The sequence below is a fragment of the Felis catus genome, chromosome X, assembly GCF_018350175.1.
Source record: "Felis catus isolate Fca126 chromosome X, F.catus_Fca126_mat1.0, whole genome shotgun sequence".
In the NCBI taxonomy this organism is placed as follows: domain Eukaryota; kingdom Metazoa; phylum Chordata; class Mammalia; order Carnivora; family Felidae; genus Felis; species Felis catus.
Genome location: NC_058386.1, coordinates 87,490,608 through 87,518,116, shown reverse-complemented (window position 1 = coordinate 87,518,116; position 27,509 = coordinate 87,490,608). Strand labels below are relative to the sequence as shown.

General features: G+C 50.8%; 1 protein-coding gene across 6 annotated transcripts in view; it reads left to right on the top strand.

Moving 5' to 3' along the window:
• The window catches only part of TSC22D3 (TSC22 domain family member 3), a 63,657-nt gene extending 38,641 nt beyond the window's left edge, over positions 1 to 25,016 (top strand). For 2 of the 6 annotated variants that reach the window (XM_023248815.2, XM_011279397.4), the window contains exons 3-4: positions 22,288 to 22,339; positions 23,458 to 25,016. In XM_023248815.2, coding sequence (XP_023104583.1) covers positions 22,288 to 22,339; positions 23,458 to 23,688 — 283 coding nt within the window. In that variant the 3' untranslated portion in view covers positions 23,689 to 25,016. The other 4 variants (XM_019824140.3, XM_004000774.6, XM_004000776.6 and 1 more) reach the window with 4 other exon arrangements.
• Positions 25,017 to 27,509: the final 2,493 nt, after the last annotated feature.

Sequence of the window (27,509 nt, the reverse complement as noted above, 5' to 3'; positions counted from 1 at the left end):
TGGAAGGCCTTGTGATTGTCCTTATGTCTTCCTCTTGCAGTCACCCAGGACAACTCCTCTGGGGTGTGATGTTTGTCCCTGGTCCTATGAGTGTGTATGGAAAAGGTGTCTCCTGCTTCATGCCCCATGCCTCGATGCCCCCAGTGTCCAGAGACCCACACCCTGGCACACACTTACTCTTGGAAAATAGCATAAAACACAGTTGATAGAAGCTACCAGTGTCTGGCACAGAGTAGGTGGTCAATGAATATTTGTTGAATGAATCCAGGCTAGAATAAATTGACAACACTTTCATATGAAGAACTGCATTTAATAGTAGAAATTTCAGGCTCTGTGGTATGACCAGTTTAGGGACAGGAGGAAGAAGCCTGTTTGTGACCATGCAAATAACAGCATGGGGGCAGCCACCCTCTGTGTGCATGGAGAGAAAGTAGGACACACCCACTGGAGGTGGGGGAAGGATGTCTGGGAAAAGGGCCAACATCCACTCCAGTCTGAGGGCCTCAGACACTTCCCAGTGCAGGAAGGCCCCATGGTGTTGTCTAATTGGCTTTCTAGTTGTTCTCTTCCTTAGCTAAGGCCCAGTAAGGTAAAGCTAGGGTAGGGCTCAGCTTCCAGAATCTCTACTAGAGCTCTGAGCAGCTTCTGGTTATTTGCAACCAGGAGCCAGTTGCCAGGGAGGGATTTGATTAGCATTTGCCTGAGAGATCCAGGAGGGCCATGGCAGGGGTCTTCATGAGCCATTCATACCTCAACATGCCCCCTCTCTGCCTTAGATTCAGGGGCTCTGGGACCTGGGGTCTGGTCTTTGCAGATTCCTGGCTTCACTTGCCAGATTTCTGTGTTGTCTATGCCTTCACAGTAGGGTGGGTGAGACAGAGCAGCTCAGGAGGAAAAAACAAACAGAAAAGGTCTCCGGGTCTGTTGACGTTATAAGTGCTATTGATTTTACAAGATTTTTCCATTGGAAGGACAGTGAACTGACCTCGTTTTGCAGCCAGCTCGGGCTTTGACGCCACTGTCTAGGCCATGAACTGAGAATACGAGAGGCTATGGCTTTATCTCAACACATACTTGATAGTCACCACTCTCGACAAGGCCAGGCTGGGGCCTCCTGGGGTGGGATGTGGGAAGATGTGAGTGGTTACCGGCCTCTCTATTCCTTCTACCTTTCCCCAGGGGCGTTTATGATCCTGGGCACAAGCACTCTCAGATCTTGCTGGACCTGGATGGCAGGTGAGGGAGGATTTTCAAGTAAGAAGGACTCTATACATAAAGCTCAGATGGGAAGAGGGTGGTTGAAAGAGCACTGAACTTGGAGTTGGGGACCCGGCGTTGAGTCCCAGCTGGGCCACTAATTAGCTGCCCGATTTTAAACCAATGACTTCCCATCTCCTGGTCTCAGTTTTCTCTTCTGTTAAGTGATAGGTAGAATCAAATGATCCCTGAGGTCCCTTCTGGCTCTGAAATCCAGCAGGTTTGTGAAAAAGGCAGAAGTTAGGAAGGAGGAGAAGATAAAAAAGGGAGGAAGGGGCAAGAAGGAAACATTTCAGTAGAGTACAGAAGGGGGGGAATGGGAGAGCAACAGAGGTGCCTTGCATCGCAATGTAGTAGAAGTGGCCCCGAATGGAGACTAGGAGGCCCATATCCTGTTCCCAGTTCTTTCACTAATGAGCTGTATGACCCTAGGCAGGTCATTTCCCTTGCTTTTTACCTCCTTCAGGTAGGAGGAATTAGTTGGCTCCCTGCCCCCGGGGACTACTTTTTTGTTGGGAAACCTAGGTATATACACATGGAAAGCAATCAGGGAATAGAATCCGTGCCAAGTGGGGTGACATGGACAAGAGGTGCATTTGGAGAAGGGGAGGGAAATGGTGGCTGATGGGCTAAGGCCTTGCCGCCTTGCAGCAGCCCCCAAATCAGACAGACCTGGATGAAGCCCCTGCCTAGCAGTATCACCCTGGGCAAGTCATTTACTCTATCCAAATTTCTCTTTCCTTGCTCATAAAAGGAGGGAATTGAACTAATTGATCCTCAAGGCTCCTTCCATGTCTCTGAATATGTGGGAAAACAAAACAAAACCCAAAGAGGCCAGAAGATGCCAAGTAGGCCAAAGGGGAGAATTGCGCGTTCAAGGAGGAAGCCAGCTGGTGTGCGTCAGACATGTTTGCCAGAAGAAAAGAAGAATGGTGTTCCCAGAGCAATAGTGGACAGGGGAAAAGGAGAGGAAGAAGGGGAGGAAAGGGCAAATCAAGGTCATCTCAAAGTAGTGACTGGAAGGCATATTGATGCATGTTCAAGGAGAGAAGGCTTGGTTGATAAGGAGCTACCTCCTGGCACAGAGGTCTTGAGTGGATCCCAGACTAGATGTTGAGGGTGGTGGTGAGTGTTTACAGCAGACTAACCAAAGGGTAAGCCCGGAGTGGGGAGTGGGAGCACTTTCAAATTGGCAGGCCTTCTTCCATGGAGGAGAGGGTGGTCAGTGGCCCATCACTAAGAATTTGATACTCTTAGATTTTATACATTACTGATCCCTGCCTGGGACCAGAGAGAATGTCTGGGAAGATGTGGAAACTGAGGTCCTAAAAGAGGATTCAACCTGCCTGGGGTCACGTGATAATTTCATGGCAGAGCCAAGAACAAAAGTTGGTCTCTTTCCTGATTCATGTGTCTCTTGTGTGACCCCTTTTCTATCCACTGGATGCTCTTAAACGAATCCTTGATTGCAATTGTTGGCCTCTTAGGGGAAAAAAGCGGGGTGAAGAAAAGTCAATTCCAGGTAACTGAGGCTCTCAGGGAATTGGGAGCCCAAACCATGCTGGAGGGTACCTGGTGGGCCCTTTGACCACGGGGCTCATGCTTGGGACAGGAGCCGTGAGGGCTGGGTTAGGGGTGAAGAATATGGGTTCCAGAGTCAACAAGGTCCTCAAATCTCAGCTCTAAGCTTGTGACATTGGGATGGTCACAACCTCCCTGAGCTTCTATTTCCTCATGTGTCATGTGTAAAAAAAAAATTACATAGGGTTGTTGTGAGGAATAAATGAAATAATGCATGAAAAGCGCTGGACACAATGGTACATAATAAACTCTCAATAAGTAGTAGCTATTATTATTATCATTACTCTTTCCATTACTGGTTTAACAAATGTGAGTTTGTGATCTTTCTTACCAATGTCCAACCTCCCTCGAAGACCTAGACTCTGTCCTATTGATTTCCTTCTTCCCTCACTTACCTCAGAGTCCTACCACTGCTCCCTCCGACTGCTTAAACTTTGGGCCCCTGAGACTGCCTTCACCATCTCTGTTATGGGACCAGCTTTCTCAGTGGCCTCCAGAGTCTCACCTCCCCCAGACCTGCCTGCCAACATGGGGGCCCAGCAGCAGGCAGAGGGAGGGAGGCAGGTGGGCGGGGGCCAACAAAATGAGGCCATGCATTGCTGCCCCGTCACAGGTCCCTGGCAAGGCCTGCCAAGGTCACCTTTTGCTTCTAATTTCCTCCTTTGGGGAGGAGAGGGTTGAAATGAAGCCCTGAGGGAGCATTCAGAGGCAAGCAATGGCTTTGCCCCCCCCCTCCTCCCGCAATCTGGGAGAAACTTTCTCTCCAGTATTTGCCAGGCCAAGGGACTGCCATGGCCCCTAATGTAGGAGCACAGCTACAATATCTGTGTGGAACTGTGGTAGGCATCACTCTCCAGCCTCTGGGAAAAAGCTCAGGGGCCTCTGATTCTGGGGAGGAAACCCAAGTTTCCTCAGGTAAAAAGACTCTTGGGTGCGGTCCTTCAGAGGGAGCTGATTACTTATGCTGGGAAATTCAGAGGGTGCCCCAAACTGCTCCCAGCCTTTTGTCCCTGGGGCAAAGGTGGGGTCACCAGAGAAACTGTGGCACTAGGCCAGGGAGGCCCGAGATCACATTATAGCATGCAGGTCCTGCAGATGAAAGAGCCCAGCCCATTCTGAGGGTTGAGAGGTGAAGGGGAAGATGGGTGGGAAGAGCAGGCTGGTACAGGGCCTGGTGAATCTAGAGGTGGAGCAGGCAATTACCTATCTGGCAGGATTTCAGGGGCCCCAAAGCAGACTCCACTCCCAAATATACCCCCCCCCACGCACACACACATCTATAACCAACCAATGGTGTTTCTTGAGCACATGCTGGGTGTTCTGCACTGTGTTCAGCCTCGATAGCAAATTGTCAGGTTCGATCATTACCACCCCCGACCCCCCTGCTGACCAAATCCTTCCTCTTAAAAGATTTGGTGGGGGTGGGCTGAGTTCAGGGCTGAAAGAGCATTGGGCACACCCATGGCCATGGTCATGGCCAGAGAGGGAGAGAGAATGGCTGGAGGCCCTTGGATGGTAAAGGAAAGCTTGTGGGTGACATGATGGGTGGTGAAGGGGACAGGGGCAGAGCAAGAGATGTTCTTAAAGCAAAGCAGAGGTGCGTAGGAGACCAAATCTGGGTAAGGGCCAAACCCTGGAGGAGAGACAAAATGAGAAAGAGGAAAGGTTCTGGGGCACGCTGACATTTTTCATAAGAGGGCACTGCCATGCAACCTGAATAGGTCCTTCAAGCACAGCAGAAGGGAGACGTAATAATTCCTTGTATTTGTCCGGGACCTTGCCATTTAGAAAGCTCTTTCTCTTTCTCTGGCTCTTGCTTTCGCACTCTCTCTCTCACACACACACACACACACACACACACACACACTCACACACTCACACACACTGGCTCTTGCTTTCAAGCTCTCAGACACACACACACACACACACACACACACACACACACACACTCACAAACTCACACACACACTCTCCTTTACTTTTAACAGCTCCATCAGGGTGGGTGGGGCATGGGGTAATTACTCCCATTTGACAGATGAAGAAACTGAGACTCAGAGGGATTAACTGATTTGCTCAAAGTCACACAGACAAGTTTAATGGCAGTGCAGGAACCAGAACTTTGGTCTCCCAACTCCCGGGGCAACAAAGGCCAGAATTGGCCTAATGAACACTCAGAGCAGAGTATGGAGGTAACCACCTCCCAAACATTATCTCAAGAATTCTGGGAAGGGCCCCTGCCCCATAAATAATCTCTCACTCCACTCACTAATTCCTGAAATTTCACTCTTAAAAGGTTCATCATTTTGGACTGAAAATGTGGCCCGTGTTAAAATGGGAAGGGTGCTGGAGAAAAGAGTGGGGCCATGGGAGAAAAATCTCAGTGCCTCAGAATAATGCCTGAGAGCGTTTCTAGGAGAGGGCCCTAGCCATGGAGTGGAGGAGGGGAAGCAGGGGGTGTGTTAGGAGGGGGAGGGGAGGCCGTGCTGGCCAACCTCCCCTCTTTTGCGTAAGAAGGGGAGGAGTTGCGTCAGAGCGTGAATATGGGCAGGGCAGACACTGAGAAGGGGAGCAGGCCTGCCCAGAGGTGGGCCTCTGAGAGCTCTGATGGGTGACTGCACTGGAGTCCTTGAAGGGAGGTGGGTGGGGGGCGGGGTAGGATTCCATGTGGCCTTGGGGGAGGGCAGCAGGCTGGAGGCTGGAATTGTGGAGGGGATGGGGGTGGGGGAGCTATTCAGGGAGCTGGCCTGGAGCCAGGGGCAGCCCCAAGGGGGTGAGTGGAGGCTTGAGAGCTCCGGGCCCCATTCCAGCTCCTGACCTTGAGTCACCATGCAACTCGGCACTTTTCCTACCTCAGCCCAGACACCCATCAGTTTCTCTGTTATCTCGGCTTCCCGTTTTACAGAAAACTGTGTAAAAGTTACTCTCCTGACTCCTCCTGACCGACCCTGCCCTTCCTACAACCCTTAACTGCCCTCCCATCCAGCATCCTGCAGGCATCCTGGGCCTCACAGAAGCTCTTGCCTGCTACCTAAGGTCCTAGAGGCTGCCCCTGCACCTGATGATCCTGAGCACAAAGGCCTGAGGGCTTCACCCAGCCCTTGGCCTGGGTCCCTCCACTCTAGGCACAGCTGCATCTGACAAGGTCGAGGCTGAGACTATTAGAACGGGCAGCACAGTCAGAAGTTGCCTTGCCATTCATTCATTCAGGTCATTCATTCATTCATTCTAGTATTCCATTTGCTGAGTGCTGCTATGTGCCAGACACTGTTCTAGACCTTTGGCATATGGCTTCATGGAGCTCCCCATCTAAATAGGGGAATCATTCATCAAATAAGCACCCAAGTAAATATAAATTTGCAGCCCTGATTCTCTCATTTTATGTTTAGGGAAAACTGGGGTCCAGAATGGTTACAGGACTTTTCCAAGGTTGTTCTGGTAGCCAGGGGCAAAACCAGGCCAGAACCCAGGTCTCCTGATTACTATTCCAGTGCTCTTTCCACCATGTTCTGGAAAGAATACAGCACAAGTAGGGGCACCTGGTTGGCACAGTCGGCTAAGCGTCCGACTTCAGCCAGGTCACGATCTCGCGGTCCGTGAGTTCGAGCCCCGCGTCAGGCTCTGGGCTGATGGCTCAGAGCCTGGAGCCTGTTTCCGATTCTGTGTCTCCCTCTCTCTCTGCCCCTCCCCCGTTCATGCTCTGTCTCTCTCTGTCCCAAAAATAAATAAACGTTGAAAAAAAAATTTTTTTAAAAGAATACAGCACAAGTATAAGGACACAGTATTTATCCCTCTCTGTCTATCCAGACTTACCTATAGTCAGAATAGCATGTGGCCTACTTGGCCAGTTTTGACGATCATTGAAAAACAACCTACCCACTCCCATTATCGTTCTCCCCCCCCAACCTTGTTTCCTCCCCAACCCCATGCCCCACCCATGCCTGAAATACCACTGACCAAAATCTGTGGGTTAAAGCCCCTGTGACCTGGCAGAGCAAAACAAGTTAAGTCATTACCTGCCATTGGCACAAATACATTTCTCTAATTTGTCCTTTAGGATTGGCCCTCAAACCAGGTACGTTTGATTTGGGGGAGGGAGACAGAGTCTCCCCTGAAGTGGGCACTGCTAGGGAGGGCAGGGCACCCGACATAGTAGTAAGGGGCCCCATGGAACTCCCAGCAGCAGGAGGGCACAGGTCGCCTGAGGGAACAGGCAGGAGGAAGGTACCAGTAAAGGAAGCAGGAAGGTTCTGAAGACAGACTCCTACTTCACAGTTTAGCCCTGGGGGCCAGCCATGCACCAACAGCATGATTGGTGACATTTTGTTTCAAAATACATGTTTACATTTGGTCTTTCCTTATACTAGATTATTATACTGAGTCTTTTGTTCCTTCCCTGGCCTGGTGTGTGAGTAGTTTGGACTTATTTGCAGTTACTTGAGGGGCCTTCCCAGAGTCTGGTCAAGCAGTTGCCCTTAAACAGTCAGCCAGTCCCTGAGTTGAAACACAGATCCATTCCATTCTGACATGCTAAGGGTCCCCCCCCTCTCCGGGGGACTGAGATGGGAATCCTTTAATCAATGGAAAGAACCAGCCCCGACCCCAAGGGCTTCCCCACCCTGACCCTGAGAAGGTTCCCAGTTCCCCTGCAGCTGTGATGCAGAGGGTTCAGTGGGAAGGGACATTCGTGCCTCGGATGCCTGGAAATCGCCTTAAAACAAAGCAAAATGCCTAGCCAGAGACAGCCTGGAACTTTAGAATCACACACCAGGGTATCATATTTGGCCTCTGCCACTTACTAGCCTGGGGACCCTAGGCAAGTCACTTAACCCTTCTGAGCCTCTGTTTCCCCATCCACCAACCAATTGGGCCTAATGATAATATGATACCCATCCCCCTACTGTCGATCCTCCAACTGCTGATAAGGTTCAAAAGGCTAATGTATATAATTACTCTAGCACAGTGCCTGCTAAGCTAGCAGTACACGGGAGCCACTGATGTTATTATTTGGACCAGATGTGGCTTTGAGAGCTCCCAGTGATAGGTCAAGACCTAACAGCTGTCCATCCCCACCCGCTTATTGAATCAAGGTTTTCATATGTCAGGTTTGCTTAAAGCAAGGCCCACCTGCAGGGCATTCCCCGTGCTGGTGATTCATGGGTGGGATGTATTCCACCCACCTATTTTAAGCTGTTCTACATTTTCTTCCCCCTGTCATGGACATGTTTACACAGGGGAGGACAGTCCCAGTCAAAACAAGATGAAAATACACTGCTGGCTGGGAGCCCCAGGCTAACTGGTTTCAGGTCCTCTCCCAGCTGCCAACACCTCACAACAGGGCCACAGGGAGGAGTGGGGGGCTGTCCCCCCACCCTGCCCCCCCTCCATTGACCCGGCTCTGCCTGGTGTTAGGCGGTTGGCCATCACCTGGTCAGACCAGAATGGGTTTCAGGGAGGAGGTTCTGCCAGGCTTTTACAAGAGTATGAAGGAGGGGTGCGGAGGGGCAAGGGCTGGCCTGGCTAGCTCTGGTGTGAGTGTTGTGTCTGCTGCCAGGGCCGCCTGGTGCACAGGCAGAGAAGGCGACTGCCAACAGAGAGTGGCAGAAAATGGCCAAAGACAGCTCCCCCAGCAACCTGCCTTTCTGCCTGGCATTTCCCCCACTAGATTTCGTTCCTTTGGGTTAATAGGAGGCTCTTGGGAAAAAGAAATTACCCCATGGGAGGGAGAACCCATCAACCCCTTATCAGCCAATGGAGCCTTCCTGGGGGTCAGTTTGTCACCCGTGCCAGCTTATTAATGAGTAAGTTGAACTTGAGGAGGGTGTGTCCAGGGAGGATGCCTTGACAAGCAAGCAAACAAAATCCTCTGGACAGGGAACATGGAAGTTAAATGTCCCCAGTAAGGCTCAGGCATATCCCTGCTCCTCACAGATTCTTCAGAACCGTTTTCCCAAGGAGGGCAGGAGAAAACCATCTCCTTTGTCATAAACTCCACTGCTCTTAGAGTTTGCCCACTCAGGCAGTTTGGTTTCTTGACAGTGAGTCCAGGAATATGGGGGTACATCTGCCTGGCCCCTGAAAGCCCAAGGCCACCGGTCAGCCAGGACCCATTGTGAGGCCCCTTCCCAGGCAGCACCCCACCTGTCTATACTTAGCCAGCCTTCGTCAGTTCTCCCAGAAGCCCCCCACTATTCAGAACCACACCAGGCAGGCCGTCGTGTTCCTTCCCTGAAAAAAACTGAACATTTCCCCTTCTGAGAAAGACTTTTCATTTTAACAGGGATCCTCAGACTTCAAACCCAATGGTGACATTAACAGTGAGAATTTCCTTTATCTTGGTGGGTATCAGGGTATTTTTGATCAGGACAGGTGTGTGTGTGTGTGTGTGTGTGTGTGTGTGTGTGTGTCTGCCCCCATTTGCCCCCCCCCCACCGCACCCACATCTTTCTAGTTAAATGGCTGTCACTGGCTCAGAATGAGGCCTGCTTGCCCCAAATCCCTCTTTGATGTTACTGCCAGCTGAGACTTGGCTGCCCTGCTCTTGGGCTTCATCACCCTCCACTGCTCCCTGTGGGTGCCCTGTTCCTAACTGACCCAACCCCTCCAGCTAAAGATGGAAACTGACCAAAGTCCTAGCGTTAGTGGAGAACCAGGAGCACACACTCGGGTGAATTATCCCTTTTTACTGAAAAGGTCTGGCCTCGGTTCCAGGTCATTAGTGGCCACTTACTCAATTAAATTGTGTTTGGGTTGGGTTTCCCAAGTATGTTTGATTTTCACTAGTCTTTCATGTTTTTAACTGCAGAATCGCTCTCAGACAGCGATTGTCCCCAAATTAAAGCATTAACAGAAGGCAAATTCATGAATTGGCCTATAGTTCCGCCCTGCGGGAGCCATTAGCAAAGTTCTAACACTTATTCAAACCTTTTAGTTAGTTATAAAGTACATATTTACCATATTGAGACTGTGTGCCAGGTACTGTCCAGACTCTGAGGGTACAGTGCCCACTTCCGGTCATGGTCTTATCTGGCTGTGCCTTCAGTCCTGCTTGAAAGACAAGAGGTCCTGCCGACTACTGACTGCTTGTGCCATCGAAGAGACTCTCGAGGCCAAAATGTTATGCAAGTGACAAGTCCTGTGTACAGGGACAGATTGCCAAAGACCTCCAAGCAAATGAGTTAGCTTCTTGTCCCTCATGCTACCCCCTCCCCATAAGCAGTACCAATAACTTGTGAAACCTTGGAAACAAAAATTGAAACTGGGCACAAAGTTAGCAATGCCAGGCTTTGAAATCGCATTGATAGGGCTGCTTACCCAGTGAGCCATTTTGCCAGCAGTGTTTGGGGACCGGGACCCTTACTTATGGAGTGATCACGTGGCCCTTCTGACTTTCCGACGAACACAGCTGTGTCACTGACAGGATAGCCACCAAGTCAGGAAACCTGGGCAAATATGTGTATATGTTACTGTCAAGACATTGTCAGTCTGCAAAAATAATACAATGATGTTATCTGTTTCCAGACTTTGAGGTGTCTATAAACCTATCCACCTTGTATGGTGTATATGTTAGGGAGGGAAGCATTGTTCCCATTTCATAAATGAGGAGCTGGCAGCACAGGGGGGTTTAGAACCTTCCAAGCAGTCCCCCAGCTGGCTAGTGGCCAAAGTGGAAAAAGAGCTCTGGCCTCTTGACATAGTCTCTTCCTACTTGACCAAGTTCATGTAGAAAGCTGTTTCTGAGGGAGCACCTCCCTTGGCATGTGTATTAGGGCAGTCTCTCTCGATTCTTACCATTATTCTCTAAGGGCTCAGGACCCAGCTCTGTGGGCCAAGTCCATTATTGCAGCAGCCTATTGTTGGAGAGAAATCATCCGGTGATGTGACAGATGCCTCCAGATTACCTCCCCACTGTGCTCAGGCCCCAGTGCCCCAAGATGCCCAAGGAATAACTGTGAAACTCCTTTCTTCTCCTCTGCTGAGCTAGTAACTGTCTATACTTGGCCATTCCTCAGTTTCCATATTTACTTTAGCTCTCCTGAAAGTCTGTCAACAAACTCCACGGTATTATTAGTTTTAGCAAATAACAGGATGTCAGACCAGGATTCATTACTTTGCTGTTAGAGTTCTATCCTAGGACATAGGAGCCAGTGTTCATCTTATTTTTTAAGGTGTATGAGCTTTGGCAGGGAGACTTCTTCAGGTAGGCAGGCTCACTGTACTCTACTCAGTCTATAGGCCTTTAAGCCTGCTCTGCCCACAAAGACCTGGGGCCCTTCTGTCTTTGCTTGGTGGTACAAAGTTGTCTGGAGGTAGATTTTTTAAAAAATCAATAAATACTTTGAATTTCCCATTTTTGTGCTTTCCCCTTACGGTTCTTCTGTGGCCTTTAAAACAAGTCTGTGCTTGGTAAGGTGGCTTTGGAACTTAACATACATGTCGAGAAGGGCGGGGGCAAGGATGGTATTTTAAGCTGGCACCAAGAATTTCCAGGCTTTGGATCCAAAATATCTTTCTCTTCCAACCCCACCCTCTGCACTGCCTGCTTCAAGGAGCAAGAGGAGAGGTTAAAAGGGTCACTCTGTTGCAGACAGGCAACCAGGAAGTTCAAGCCTTGGGGGAAGCATAGCTTTTGTTTATGTAAGCCCCAAACCTAGCAGGCAGTATAAATTAAATGTAAAAATAAAATAAAATACCAAAACACAGGCCGGGTGCGTACCACAGAGAGAGAGCATCTAATTCCCCTTCTGCCCTCCCTTGGAGATGAGCATGGTTGCGGAGATCCTAGTAACTCTTTGTAGTCAGCCCCAGCAGGCTCCTGAGGAGGGAATGAGTCACACCCCTCTAGCCTACCTCTGAACAGACCCACATTTGACCAGGTGGTGACAGGCACAGGGCTGGCGAAGAGCTGGATTTTGTAGAACGGAGGCAGGGCTGGTTAATTGACCAAAATGTGCTGTTGGAGAAAACTCAGCCCTTCCCTGTTCTATCCCTCTCCCCGGGTTCTTCTCTCTTCCCACCCTGTGATGCCCACCCTCTGCGTCCCCAGCCTCTCAGGCAGAGTTCCCACCGACAGCTGTGAAGTGTCTTAGAAGCAATCTGTTCCTCATAACATACAGGTGAAATTTGTCAGAGACTGGTTTATAAATTAGAGCAGGTTTGGGTTATCCTTTTAGCAGTGCTCATTCATGTTCTGATCAAATTTTCAGGAGTTGACGAGGCAAGGGAAAGCAAGTGAAGGGCAAACAGACCTTAGGCCCAGAATATTCTGAACCCCATCATGGTGTATCACACAAAGTAACTCTTGGTGACCCTGACCCTCTGGGGACTCTTTGAGTAGACCCTGTCTTGGCTGTCACCTTTAGGCCAGTGGTTCCCAAAGGCAGTTCCATGGACTGGGACCAGAAAAGCTGCATCCAAACCATCTGAAAATACCCTTCCCAAGCCACACACTATTCCACTGGATTTTCTAGGGCTGGATGGAGCCCAGGACATCCATATTCTTCACAAGCTCCCCCCAGGGTGATCCTGATATTAAGAACCTCATAAACGGGGGTGCCTGGGTGGCTCAGTCAGTTGAGCGTCCAACTTCGGCTCAAGTCATGATCTCATGGTTTAATCTCATGATCTCATGAGTTTGAGCCCCACGTCCGGCTTACTGCTGTCAGTGCAGAGCCCACTTTGGATCCTCTGTCTCCCTCTATCAAAAATAAATAAACATAAAAAAATAAGAACCTTGGGGCCCCTGGGTGGCTCAGTCAGTTAAGTGTCCGACTTTGGCTCAGGTCATGATCTCACGGCTTGTGAGTTTGAGCCCAGCGTCGGGCTTGCTGCTGTCAGCTAGGAGCCTGGAACCTGCTTCAGATTCTATGTCTCTCTCTTTCTCTGCCCCTCCCCTGCTCGTGCTCTGTCTCTCTGTCTGTCTCTCTGTCTCTCTCTCTCTTAAAAATAATCATTAAAAAATTAAAAAAAAAAACCTAATAAGGATCCATTTCTTTCCCTCTGCAGCCCACCAAGCAAGGTTTACCTGCTGTGTGTCCAGTTGTCTTCCAGTGCTGATCTGCCCCTGACCACTCTGTTGAAAGTAATATGAAAATTGAGTTCATACTTAAGTATGCATAACCGATCATGGCAGAATGTGGCACTTTCCCAGGGCTTTTTCATGGAGAAAAAAAAAACCCTTTCTTAATTCCTCAAATTATAAAGAAGTCCAGGAATGATCATTAGAACCCAAGAGTATGACTCAGATGGTGATGTCGTTAGGCAGTACAGCAGCTAGGTCAGGCAGACATCTTGTACTGAGAGGATTTTTTCTCAGTGCCCTTTAAATCACATTTCTCAGGTAACCAGTCACATAGCATCTGTGCTACGACCAGCTGTAGTTAGAACGGTCTTCTTCTAGGAGCCTGTGAGGATCGTTTCTTTGGCGTTCATATGATTGCGTACAAGCAGTGCTTGCTTTTATTTTTCTTTTAATTTAATGTGTGATCGACATCTTTGAAACCTGTGCACCTGGCAGCACGAGGGCTTCCTGTTCCTGGTGTACAGTGGGAGGCTTCAACTGGTTCCCCCTGTACCCATCTGACTGCCTCTCCACGCTTCTCCCAAGAACCCTATCACCTATGACTCTGCACAGCATGCAGCCGGCCCTGGATGTCAGGGAGAGCCAATGCTGCGTCTTTTTTTTAATGTTTATTTATTTATTTTTGAGAGAGAGAGAGTGCAGGGGAGGGCCAGAGAGAGAGTGAGTGAGAGAGAGAGAATCCAAAGCAGGCTCTGCACTGTCAGTGAAGAGCCCGATGCGGGGATTGAACTCAGAAACCATGAAATCATGACCTGAGCCAGAATCAAGAGTCAGACACAACTGACTGAGCCACCCAGGAGCCCCCAAGGCTGTGTCTTTTGATACGCTGGCTTGGTCTAGAGTGTCCTGCCTTGCCATCTTGCCATGTCCTGTTGTCTTACTACTTATTTGGGGTCAGGAGGAAGCTGGCAATAGCCAAGAGAGAGACAGAGACAGAGACAGAAGATATGCATAATGTCCTTCTCCTGCCTATCTCTGTGAATTAGACTTGGTGAAAGGCTGAGAGAAATGTTTGCATGGATGTGTGTGCCTCTGTGCTTCTCTTTCTTCCTGATAAGGTATGTATATTCCTTGTCAGCAATTCTCAAACTGAGCCGGGAGGCCTTCCTTAACCCTCCCAACAAACACTCTTGAGCTCCCGGGCACTGTTCCCATGGCCAGGGTGGGGGCTGCCCAGGGAGGAGCTTTGCCTTGTATCTCTCCTTCCTTTCTCTGGTGCGAGTAGCGTGTCCCCTGCCCCCTCCTGCCACTGGCCTCACCAAAGCTAGGCTGCCTCCTTTCCATCCAGGAACCTCCGAGGCTTCTGGGGGAAGCTGGAGAGTGGGGAGGCCCTTTGCAATCTGCAGAGCCCCTCTTCACAAGTCAGAGAATCCCACCACAGAGGATCAAGGAGCTACCTCAAGTGAGCCCTTGGTGAATAGCTCTGCTATGAGGTAAGCACGGGCCTGGGGCATACAACGCAAGAGCCTTGGGAGGCTCATAATGCTTGCCCATCGTGGCCCAGGAGCCCAAGCACCTAAAGAGGCTGGCATTATTACTGGCGTTTTGTTCCCCAGGAAACCTGTACCACTTCAAAGGTCACCCATTCTATAGCAGGGCCCACAATGGAGCCAGGTGCTCCACCTTGGAGGCCCTGGTCTCTTCATTGGCTTCTTGTCGGCCGGCTCCACATCCCCAGCGAGATCCTCCTGGTTCTTGTCTTCCACGCATTACCAGTAGCCCTGAGTCCTTCATACACCACTCAAAGTAACCCTGGCAACCCATTCCAAGAAAAAATGGCTTGGAATTTTAGCTCTTGGGGCTGCTCCACAGAGCAGAAGGGACAGGGAGAGGCCCTGCCAGGGTCTCCCTGGCTCGGGTCGGCTGGTAGAGGGCTGGTGCAAACGTGAAGGGCGGCCATGTTCTTGCCGCTTTCTCTCCCAGCTCCTGAGCAGGTTGCAGTGGGCTAGGACTTCCCAGAGGGTGGGCTGTGACTGGGGGAGGGGAGGCCTTCCACCTGCCTGAAGATGGTGCAGGCTTGGGAGGGTGAGCCTCCCAAGGTTAACCTTAACCAAGGTTAAGACCAAGAGGAGCTGGCCAAAGAAGGAAGACCGAGAAGTGGGCAGGTAGAGGTGATCCCCACACTAAACATGGACACCCTTCTCGGAAGGAAGGCAGTGGTAACTCAGAGAGCAAATATCTATGCTTTGTTTACAAACAAAGTTTACAAACTCCTTAGTTTACAAATGTTGAGGGTTAAGGAAGAGAATCTGAGTTAGAGGTACTGGCACTTAGGCTACAAGGTCAGAGCAGCTAGGTAGGTCCGAAAGTCCAAGCTCTGCGGCAGCTGTGTTATCCCCGTCTAGATGGGCATGGCCCAACGGTCAGGGTGAGGAGAAAAAAAAGCACAGTCAATTCTGAGGAATGAAGTGATGCCTGGGGATGGCAGTGGTTGTGGCCCTCCTGAACCCCAAGCTACCCTTCCAGACACCCTCAAGTCCTGGGCTTTTTCCTGAAGCAGACATTTCACTAAGATATAGCCAAGTAGGGAGACTCCCGAATTTGCGGCAGGCCCAGGATATTCTGGAAGGAAGCACAATTTTTGACTGGTCAAAAATTTGTTTGTTTGGTTGTTTAAATCCCCCCCCCAAAAGGGCCTTAGGCTTTAAATAGGCATTCAGTCAATTTTGAATTGAATTGAGTTGAACTGACTTGAATTGAATGATAATGGCAACATGGAGAGGGAAGAGGAGGAGGAGGAGGAGATTCTATTGACTAAGGTTAATTTTGCAGTCTCTTTTTCAGGAACATCTATTTCATGCTAGGAGATGGGTAATGGGGAGGGTGGAAAATGAGAAGAGGGCTCAGAAAAATGATGGAGGTCAATTTTCCCAGCTGCGAGGCATAAGGGGAAAGGAGACAGGCATAAATATTGACATAAGGTTCATAAGATTTAAGATCCACTGAGCTAAACAGTGTTCCTGGCTAACGTTGGCCAATACTTCCAGTCTTTCCAAAACACCGGGAGGAACTGCCTCCCCTCAGAGTTAGCCGCCAAAGTTGGGGTGACCAAGATGATTCGACAAGAGCGCTTTTTGAACTCCTCTGAATGAGGGTGAGCAGGGAGGCCCGCCCTGTCAGAATGGGGTTTGGTTCTGCCTCTCATCCCTAGTGTCACTCAGAGATTGTTTGTGAAGCTCACATGGGACCCTGTCCCGGAGGGAGCTGAAAGGCACGATTCATTTGCTCCTGTCGTCATTTGGTGTCAGGGCTTGGCCCAAATCAGTGGTTAGAATTGCTTCTCCAAGAGAGTATCCATCTCCACCAGGACTCTCCTTGGGGTCCCTCCTACCATTGCCTTCTGCATCTGTGTTCGCATCCTCCCCCACCATTCTCCTGCCCCCCCCCCCCCGAGAGTCAGGGTTCTGGGCCTTGGCCATGCAGGGCAGTTCACATGACCCACAGAGGACAAGGCTCTCTCTCTGTCCCCGTCTTTCCTTCTTGCTTCCCTCCTTCTGGACTTTGGGGATTTTCCATGAAGCCAAAGTAACGATGTAAGTTGCAGTGGCCTTCCTGTCTATGGTCTTCCACACTGGAGGGGGAAGCAGAGGGGAAGAGAGAAGATAAGACAGAAGCAAGGACAAATTAAACGATGGCATTTCAGCCTCCTTATTCCCCCAGCCTCTTCAGAAAAAGGGACAAGTAAGTAATTAGTAGTAGCCAGAGCTTCAGCCGGAAGGGGGCCGGGGTGGAGGAATAAGAGGGGAGGGCTGTTTTGCAGCCGCCCCATTAACTGTGCTAATGCTCCAGTGCTCAATATCCTTTTTGATTTCCTTTTCCAGCTCCTAACCCTGTGTTTGCTTTGTGGCTTGTCCTGCACCTCTCACGTCGTGTCTTTTTCCGCTTCTCCTGACACAGGACCCTGTGTTTTGCTGGCACCATTGCCGAATGTTTGGGTGGAACATTCCCTGTAGAAAATAAGGAAGACTTGCCTATAAATAGTTTCCTTTGGGCTACATGGTACACAATGCTTCAAGTGTGACAAAAAGGGAAGTGAGATGTTCCCCCTCATCGCCACCCCCAACCCTACCACACCCACCCCAAGTCAGCTCCCCACCCCTCACCAGCGTGCTGAAATCTGGCCCACGCCTTCTGTGGCCCAGACTACCCAGTCTCTGTCCCACCGTCCCGTGGGAACCCCAAGTAGGAAGCGCTCTTGTCCTAGAGAGTCTGGCTTTTGAAGTGGAACATATCGGTGGGAATGCTGAGACACTTCTTCCAGCTCAACAAGTCAGCTTCCAGGCCCTCCTAAAATGGAGGGAGTTGGCTCTGTCCTCCTGTATGCCACCCTGCATCTACAAGTCACCCCTGAGAGAGGGAGGGGGCAGCTGTGTCTGTTTAATTGCCGAATCCCGTGGCCACTGGGGCTAGACCTGTGAGTCAGCAAAGGACCTGGCTCATCAGCCAGCCGCTGTTGCTGTGCTGGCTCTGGGTCCAGCCCAGCCTGTCGAGTGTAGGACAGAAGAAAGGGAATTTGGATATATGCACACAGGTCTCTGGGCTGGTGAATCCCTAGCCCACGGTTTCCTACCTGGGGCCCACCTCCGTAGGACATAGGGACACAGAGAGCCCCTCGGATCAGCACTTTCTCAGAAAAGTTAGATCAGATCATAGATACTTCATACAGCACAAGCCTCCACTCACTGTGAGGTTTCTTGCAGATATTCTGGGCAGAGGAATTTTCTAGTGTGCCAGGGGTTAAGCAGAAAACCTTCTGGAGTCTCCTGCTTCTTCTCTTCTCCCCCTCTTACCTGCCCTTGTTTGAAAAAATCTCTCTACAGGGACCTTTATGTCCATTGTCTTACCTTAGCGAACTCTGGGATCCTGGGATCCAGCCATTGTTTCATTGTTTGCTAATGGTGGATCCTAAGGCCTCAAGGTGATCACTTCTCACTTGCCTGGCAGCAGGCAAAACTAGAGGTATAGAGGGGATGAGAGATTGGCTGAGCGTGGGCTGAGTGGGCTGAACGTGGGACATCCTTTTGAAGTTGTTTTGTAAAACTAAACCCCTGGTAGGAGCTTGTTTTCTTGTGCCTGGCTTCATTCTCCTAAAAGCTGAGCATAGCAGGAATATGAAACAACAACAACAAAAAGTTAATTAAGGATGCTAGTTAGTGGGGCCCTAGGAAGTGGAGGTTTGCCTGTACTGTGATTATTCTCAGACTACTTACTTTATTTGGGGTATCGTATACCCCGACTACATATTTGTCATTGCAGGAGCCACCGGGCTGGATTAATATTTCCTATTTCCTTAGAGTGAGCTTTCTTTGAGGACTGTGTGGCTGCCTTTTGAAATGATGTGGGTGAGCCCAGCCCACTATAAATTTCACACGGACACTTTGGATATTCTTCTGGTCCCCGATGCTGCTGTCCCCTGCCATGAGTGTCAGAAAAGCCAGCTGTGCTGATGGAGCTCAAAGTCAGCCTCTGGACCATTCTCTAACAGTACTGCTGCTGGCATCCTAGGGGCACATGTCCTGCCCCTCATCCTTTCTTCTTCCTTACTGCTTTTTGGGCACCTGCAACCCAGCCCCCAACTGCATTGATTCACTTATTCAACACACCTACCCCCTACCCCACTCCTAAATGCAGTAGGAACAAACTTGGTCTTTGGGTCAGGAAGACCTGGATTGGAGTCCCAGCTCTGTAATTTACTAGCTGTGCTACCTTGGGCAAGGTAGCCTCTTAGACCGTTGGTTTCTTCATCTGTGAAATGATGGTGACAGTGCCTACACCACAAGTTTTGTGGAGCAGCTGGCACAAATGTCTGGCCCATAGCTGGTGCTCACTTAATGGTAGACATTATGGTCAGTAGGTCTCAAACTCAGTTGTTTTTTTTTTTTTTAAGACAGTCTTCTTTTCTTTTGAATGTTTATTCTTTTTTAGAGACAGAGGGCATGAGCGGGGGAGGGGCAGTGAGAGGGGAGACAGAGGATCAGAAGCCTGCTCCTAGCTGACAGCAGTGAGCCTGATGTGGGGCCCCGAACTCACGAACCACGAGATCATGACCTAAGCCGAAGTCAGACATTCAACAGACTGAGCCACCCAGGCGCCCCAAACTCAGCTTATTTTTAATCAAAGCATAATTAACGTACAATTCAAACGCAACTTTGCTAGCAAACTTCTCTTCCTTTCCCTTCCCAAACCACCTTGGTTTCTTTGCCTCTGACTCCATATAAGGGAGTCCCCATGGAAGGAGCTATTTTTTCTTCTGTCCTATGCCTTGTCTCCCTGGTGGTGTTTTTTCTCTGCCAACCCAGCTTATTTATCTCTCCCTCTTTCTTTTCATCATTTCACTTGGAATTTTGGGGGTGGGTAGCAATAGTTAGTTTAGGAAAGATTTACAAGCCAATGAAACCTCCTCGACTCTTTCCTGGGGCCAAGAAAGCTCCCTGTGGCACAGAGGGCAGATTACTCTATCAGGGAATTCCAGTATCAATTAAGCTTCTGATTTAAGAAAAGTATTTATTTTTCCTCAGCTAGTGTTCTCAATGACCTACAAATATAGTTTGTGCTTTGTTCTGCCAACTACACAGTTGAGTGCAAAATTGGGAGAATTTATGACCTAAAGGTAACATAATATCCAGAGACTGGGATTATCTCCCACCTAAACTAGGGTGAAGACATACACTATCCTCGGCCTGCTCACACTAGGTTCTCTCAGATAGTTCTATTGTCAGCCCTTTGCAAGTAGAACGGCCCCTTGTGCGTGTGTTACCACCTGTGGGATCCAGTGGGAGCCCCATTTCATAGTGGCAAAAATGTTGGCTGTTCGGTGGCACAATGGCACTGGCAGCCTGGAGAAAATCAAGGCCTTAAGACTGGGCTTAACTGGGGCCTTGGCCAGGGTGTCGGTGCCAGGCACCTGGTTAGGAGAAATAGCCTCAGGCAAATAGTAATTACCTTCTTCGCTGATAAGAGGCCCCAGTACTTTTCCAGGAGCATGATTGCATTAGGGTATTTCTTTGGACCACTGCCTGAATCACAAACTGATTCATGGGTACTGGCCCCAACTTCATCCAAACTATTGTGTATGTGGTGGAACCCGATGTTCTCCTCACGGCCCTGAGTCCATGTCAATAATCCTTGCCGTTGGGTCATCACCTGTCCCTTGTTCTGTCTAGATTGCTCCTTCTGGTTGCAATTCCGCTTCTGTCCACCAGGTGGCCTCGCTTAGGAAACATCAGGAGAAAAGGACCTCTAGCCTCTGAAGACTTTTATTTGGTTTAAGCTTGAGACTGAAAAGAATGAAAACAAATTTTCATGGAAACATATGTAACTCTTGGTAGGCAACAACCGCCTCATTTTCCTGGTAACTTGGAATCTGTTCCTGAAGTGAAGTAGCCTTTCTTACCTGTGGCTGGGCGAATCACAGGGCAGGTGTTTTCCTGGGATAATTTATATACAGCCTTGGTTTGTAGTTTGCTGTTTATAGGAAAGTAAGGAAATATTGTTTTTAAAAATAGGGACATGAAATCCTGGATAATGTGGAAGGTATTTTCTCTGCAGAGTAGGGTATGGAGATCAAAGGAAAAGGGCCCTGTCTTGCGGTCACTCCAGCACTCATTCCCCTACCATCTCCTCCCCCACCTCCTCTGTCACCCACATGGCCCCAGCCTCCCCATGGTACATGTTCCCCCAGCTCACTGGAGTTCTTGGACACTCTCCTCTCCTTACATGCACAATGAGGTGCAGATTAGTTCAGCTGCATCCTGAGCATGTCACAGATCTGTGCATGTGTCAGTACACAGAAGGCTACATCCAAAGGAGGAGGAGGTGAGTGTATAGGGGCTGGGACTGGGTGCAGGCCAGCGGGCTGGGTGAGGGGACATGCAGATGACAAAGTGTGTGTGCAGAAGAGCGGCTGAGAAGGCAGGCGGCAGGAAGAATGTGAGGCTCCTGATGGTGAGGGTGGGTACCCAGGGAGCATGGTGTATGATGGCATTGCAAAGCCATGGGGGTGTGCCGGCTGACACCTGAAGAAGAGCTTTGAAAACCAGCGCCACCCTTTACTGAATGCTTTCTGCTCTTGTTAGGGCATTTGGACTTCTTTCTTCAAGAATCAGCTCCAGTTTGATTTTTACCAATCTCCAGAGCCCTCTCTGCAGATGCCAGTTGGCACAAGAAAGTGCTGAACTGTTTACAGTCCTAGCTTAAGGTTCAGGGAGGGGATGTGGTTTAACTGGACCACAAAGCCCGGTACAGGACTCATTTGCATGGCCCCTGACGCCATGTGACGCAGCCAGCTCCTCCTATATAAAGAAGCAGGAGCCGAAATATCTCCGAGTCTGGGTTGGACTGACGGCTGTGGAGTTTGTGACACACTAGGTGACACCCCTCGAGTCACTTCCCTTCAACTCTGAAGCGCCTGCCTGGCTTTGCGTCCCATCGGCAGCCTTCGCCCCCCTCCTAGCCCCTGGGCCCGACTCGCAGAGCCCAGCCCTGTGCAGCGCTCCAGCAGCCGCCAGCCGCCCAGCCCGCCCAAGCAGCCCGAGCTATGAACGCCGAAATGTATCAGACCCCCATGGAGGTGGCGGTCTATCAGCTGCACAATTTCAACATCTCCTTCTTCTCTTCCTTGCTTGGAGGGGATGTGGTTTCCGTTAAGCTGGATAACAGGTAACCACTGGTCGCAGCTCCCGAGCCGAGGCGCCGGCGGGGGCTGGGCTGCGAGCGGGATCACCGAGCTAGCAGTGCGCCGCCGGTCCCCCGTTCCCCGCGGTGCAGCATCCTGGGAAGGGGCGGGGGTAGGGGACGCAGGGAGGGGGGTCACCGCCGCGCTGGGATCCGCCGTCGGAGCGTCCTGCGGCCGATGCGCCGTGAGAACGAACTGCTGCAGCCCGAGGCGGAGGCAGCCGGAGGCAGAGGGGCGGCGGGGCCGAGCAGGGCAGGGCTGGGCAGAGGGCTGGCCACGCGCCGTGTGTCGCTGGGGAGCAGGCCGGAAGCTTCCGAGCCGAGAAGGAATTCCTAGCTAGCTTCGGAGCGCGGTAGGTTCACTCGGGACCTTCTGGGCCGGCGCCGGAATGGGCTAGCGGCGGGGATACTCCCCAGGCCGCGCGCCCCCATTGTTTGCCTGTCGCCCGGGCCGGCCGAGCAGACCACGCTCGCCGGTGCGCCCCGGGACCCGCGCGCTGCTCCACGCGGCGGTGAGCCGGCCCGGGTGGGGAGGTGCAGCTTCCTGCAGGGCCTGGGAACAAAGTGCCCGGGACTCCGGGCCAGGGAGGTGGGAGAGAGGAAGAGCTGGGGCAGATGGAGGACTTTGGCTGCAGCTGCCAGGTACTCAGAGTGGAACCAAGTGGGTAACGCGGTCGCTTTGCTTTTTGTTTTGGCAGTGCCTCTGGAGCCAGCGTGGTGGCCATAGACAACAAGATTGAGCAGGCCATGGTGAGTGGCATCACTGCGTCATTCCTGTCCCCAGACCTAGCTGCCGCTTATGTAACTCGGGCAGGACTGAGGGAGTGGGTGCAAAAGCCATTAGGCAAGAGCCTGAGAAAGCCAACGGCCTGCTTTCTATGCCCTTGGAGTCCCTAAGTAGCATCCCAACATAGCGGCACCTTTTAGGGCATTTGCAGTCGCCTTTGCTGGACCCCCTCCTTTTCTCCTCCCGCTCTTTGCAGCAGCCTGTAGCTCCCTCCTGGGGAGGTTGCAGGGCAGAGAGCTCAGACTCTTGAATTTGTCTGCATCCCCGCACTTGGCAGGGGCGGGAGCTCATTGGATGCCACTGCACTGCAGTGCCTCCGCAGAGCCTGGGCTAGGGTCAGGAGTTGGGAGGAACCAAGAAGCAGAGCACCCCTCCCCATCTCCCTCTCCTTACTAGGTAGAGGTCATACTCCAGGTAGCAGTCAAAATGACTGCAGGGGGTTGGGGCCTTCAGCAGTCAGCAACCACTTCACTGTGCCCCCAGTGCCCAGTGACACAGTTCCCTACCCCCAGTGCAATCATCAGGTTTAGAGAGGATGCAGCAATCCTGGCACCTTCCCCCAGGGCCACCAGTGTCCTGTCTGGTTGCACCACAGATGCAACCGGTGTGCTGGGTCATTTGAAGAGGAGGAGTCTCCAAAAGAGCCAATCTTGTTCTGGGGAAGATGTGTACAGCAGACAAACTTTATGGGGTGCCTAGCAGGTCCTCCCTGAGAGGTGGTCAGCCAGCAACAGGACCTTATGTAGAAACGGGTATAGAGCCGACCACCAGCAACCAACAGAAGTGGCTCCTAAGTGGCCAGCTCTGAAAGTCAGTAGAAACTTGCAGAAGGCATCCTGTGTCGTTCAAAGCTGGGCTCCCAGCTCAGGCATTGTCCAGTCGGGCAGCTCTCTTGAGTGGGTCTAAGTGCTTTGGAGAAAGGGAGGAATAGGGCTGCAAGGCCAGGATGCTGATAGGGGAGGTTGGGGGGAGGGCCAGTGGCACGAGGGACAGCACGGGTGCCCAGACAGCAGGATGAAGGTGCTGCAGAGGGGCCGTGATGGCTCCTGGATGGCTTTGTTGTGATTCCCCTCTCTGGCAGGATCTGGTGAAGAATCATCTGATGTATGCAGTCAGAGAGGAGGTGGAGATCCTGAAGGAGCAGATCCGGGAGCTGGTGGAGAAGAACTCCCAGCTGGAGCGTGAGAACACCCTCCTGAAGACCCTGGCAAGCCCAGAGCAGCTGGAGAAGTTCCAGTCCCGCCTGAGCCCCGAAGAGCCAGTTCCAGAAACCCCACACGCACCTGAGGCCCCCGGTGGTTCTGCGGTGTAAGTGGCTCTGTCCTCAGGGTGGGCAGAGCCACTAAACTTGTTCTACCTAGTTCTTTCCAGTTTGTTTTTGGTTCCCCAAGCGTCATCTCACGTGGAGAACTTTACACCTAGCATAGCTGGTGCCAAGAGATGTCCTAAGGACATGGCCACTTGGGTCCACTCCAGTGACAGACCCCTGACAAAGAGCAGGTCTCTGGAGGCTGAGTTGTGTGGGGCCACATCACCCCCAGCCAGTGAGCCTCTAATGCCACCGTGTCCTGGGGGCTCCCAGGGTCTGGGCAACTTGGCCGCAACTGGCAAAGGAGAAAGGTAGTGTGAGATGTGATGCCAGTTTACTCCAGAAAGCATAAGGGGTCTGTTTTTCATTTCCATGGCCATCTTCAGCAGCTTCACCTGACAACGACTGTTCCTATGAAGAAGCCACTCGTGTTTTGAGCAGAGGCAACCTCTCTCTTCTCCCCTGTCTCACCAAGGCAGGGCCACAGATAGGAGAGATTGAGCCAAGTCAGTCTTCTGTTGGTTCATATGGTCTAATGCATGGCTTTGCGCACAGCCCAGTGTGGGATTACAGCTTTGGGATGACCGCTTACAAAGTTCTGTTTGGTTAGTATTGGCATAGTTTTTCTATATAGCCATACATGCGTATATATACCCATAGGGCTAGATCTATATCTTAGTGTAGCAATGTATACACACACACACGCACACACACACACACACACACACACACACACACACCTATGTGTTGAAGGGCCTAACCGGCTTTGGAAGTATCAACTGGTCCCTTATCTCTTAAGGCTAATTCTTTGACTGTGTTCATTTACCAAGTTGATCCAGTGTGTCCTTTAGGTTAAGTAAGACTAAAGAGAAAAGGCAGGGAGGAGGGCCAAGCCTCTGAATGTGGCCACAGATGCCTTGTTGCTGCAGCCCTTGCCCCATGTGTGCCCCGGCCCGAAGATGTGTGAGGTCCTCATTCAGATGCCAAACCCACCATTCACTGGTGCTGACTACATAGAATGGGGTTCAGAGAAGAGCAGCTGTGACTTCACATTGTCATTGAGAAACTTTTGTTTTGGTGTTTGTGGAAAACTTGCAAGTGAACTGCATGATTGGCTTGCTGGTGTCCCCTTGTGGACAAGGGATGGACGAGGGGATGGCTTTGACCCGACGGTGCCTGGGTGATGTACTCAGGGAGCTTGTGTCTAGGGGGTTCTGTGGCAGTGAACATTTTCCATTTTCTGATGTATGTCTCCAGGATTTGGATTTTGATTTTTCAAATGTAGCTTGAAATTTCAATAAACTTTGCTCTTCTTTTTTTCTAAAAATAAACCTGGCGTCTGAGTGTAAATGGAGTGGGTATTGGGGGGGGGGGCCTGGCGTGGTTGGGGGCCCTGTTTCTCTGATGCACTGAACATTCATGAACACCCTCTAAGTGGCAGGCCAGTGCCACATCCATGATCTTGCAGAACTCTCAAAACACCCGCATTGTACGGGTGAGGAGGCTGAGGCTCAGCCATTGCAAGTGACTTGCTGAAAGTCACACAGCTATTATGGCAAATTGGGGGACTCAACCCCACATCTACCCCATTGGCCTGCTCCCTGCTTTCATAAGACCGCTCCAGAACAAGTGGCTAAGTGACCACTAACACACAACCTCAACTTAAGGGGCTGATTTGGGAGGAAGGATACCCCAAGAAGGCCCAAAAGAAAAGGGCCCAAAAGAAAAGGGAGGGAACCAAATAAACGTGAGTGGGCCTCTTCCCTCTTCTGAAAACATCTTTGGGATCACTTTGCACATCCTCCTTAATACCAATCCACGTGAGACCCTTGACCTTGGCAAAGGAGTTAAGAGGAACCACGTGAGAAAAGGGCATAGAATGTATATGGTGCCCAACAGGATCCCCCTCCCCCAAGGAAAGATGCTCAGGATCCCTGCCCTTGCACTTGTCACCACTGAAAGTTGGCTCATAACCCACCAGCTGTGCACACATGGGCAGGTCGAAGGATCCTGACTCTGCTTCCTTCCTCTGGCTCTCTGTGGGGTCCATTCTCATCCATCACTCTTTCCCTGACCCCAGGTCTCTGGCATCCAGAGTCCTGCCATTTCTCTGATTCTGTCCACGAGTTATTCCATGTCTCTTTAGCCACACCCAACCCTGGAGCCACCATAGACCCTGAGCTGTGTACTAAGCCCCACCTTATTCCCAGGGAATAAGTTGAAATTTAACAGAACCCCCTGATTTTCCTGAACCACAAACCTCAAGGACCAAGAGGTCTTGGCCCCCATCCCTTGTGCCAATCACTGTCCAAATATACTCAAAATGCCATGCTTCTTTTACTGTAGCAGTCATACGTGCTGGCCTCTTCTTTTCCAATTGCCAAAACTCTTCTTCAGAACTTAACCTCTGCCTGGCTGGCCTCTCAAATCCCAATTTCCCCACCTGCTCCTAACCTCTCTGCTCCTGATGCCAAGTTCGTTGTGTACACCGGCCGATTTGATCACGGCGCACACACTTCACACAGCTGCAGGAACAAACTTTGGACCAGGCATCCACCCTGACCCAAATACGGCTCTTCCCAGTTCCCACTAGGTCCCAAGCCCCTCCCCCTTTCAAGAGGCCCTCAGGGACTTTTTGACTCTTCGGTTCATCTGTAGACTTCCCACACCCACTCTCCAGCCAAACAAGAACCCACAGATGCAAAACAGAAACCCAGAAGATGGCTCAGCAAACACATGGCCCTCCCCAGTCATCCAGCCTTTCCCTACAAGAAAAGGGGAAAAAAAACTGGCCCACGGTCACAGAGTGGGAAAGAGAGAACAACTTTGTTTCCTAGGCAACCCCAACTAAACAGAGACAAACACTACAACTTCTGAGGCCACATCGGTTGCTAGACTAGATAAGAGGAACTTTGCGGCTGTTAGTCACATACAGGAGTTCTTTGTTGTTGCTCCACAGAAAACCAAGTAGGGGTGTGGAGGGACAAAAGAACACACTAGTCCCGGAAAGACCTTCACGGGCTTTGGGGTTCTGGGCTCAGCTGGTCCAGCTGGACCCAGAACAATGAAAAGAACAAGAGGAACAGCAGCATTAATGCTCCCCTGCCTGAACATGCCTCCTCTCCCAGAACCCTCTTATCTCTTATCTCATCTGATCCTCCCCATACGTTGATGAGAATCATGAGTACACCGCTCTGTGCCCCTCCTCATGAATGCAGAACATTCTGTTTCTTGATCTTAGAAAAAGGGGTAGTTATGAGTTACCTCCATTTGACAGGAAAACTGACAGCCAGAGGGCTTGGTGCTACTCCCCACGGCTCCCGCGTACCCCATGGGGCAGTGGTTCCCAGCCTTTGTGAGAACAAGGGGCTCTTTCAAAATGTCAGAGGCACCTGGGTGGCTCAGTCAGTTGAGCGACCAACTCTTGATTTTGGCTCAGGTCATGATCTCATGGTTCATGGAGAGAGAGAGAACACTTAATGACAGTGACTGTGGATTCAGTAGTGCTTTTAAAGGAATTCATTGTATTTATCACAAAAACACTGAGGGGGATTTGAAAAGTAGAACTGAAATGTGGGCAGTAGATTATTTACAGACAAGGACTACTGGGGTACAAGGTGCAAAGCTCTCAGGCTGGGAACTACCACTGAGACAGGCTTTCCCAGTTGGGCTCCCAGAAAGAACCCAGGGAGCAAGCAGATCAGGAAGGACCTGAGTATAGGCAGAAGGATTCTAGAAAGATCATCGGAAAGAAGGCACCCAACCCACCGTCCTTTTAGGGTATTTTGAAGTTGTCCTAACATCATCGTACATATTCTGGAACA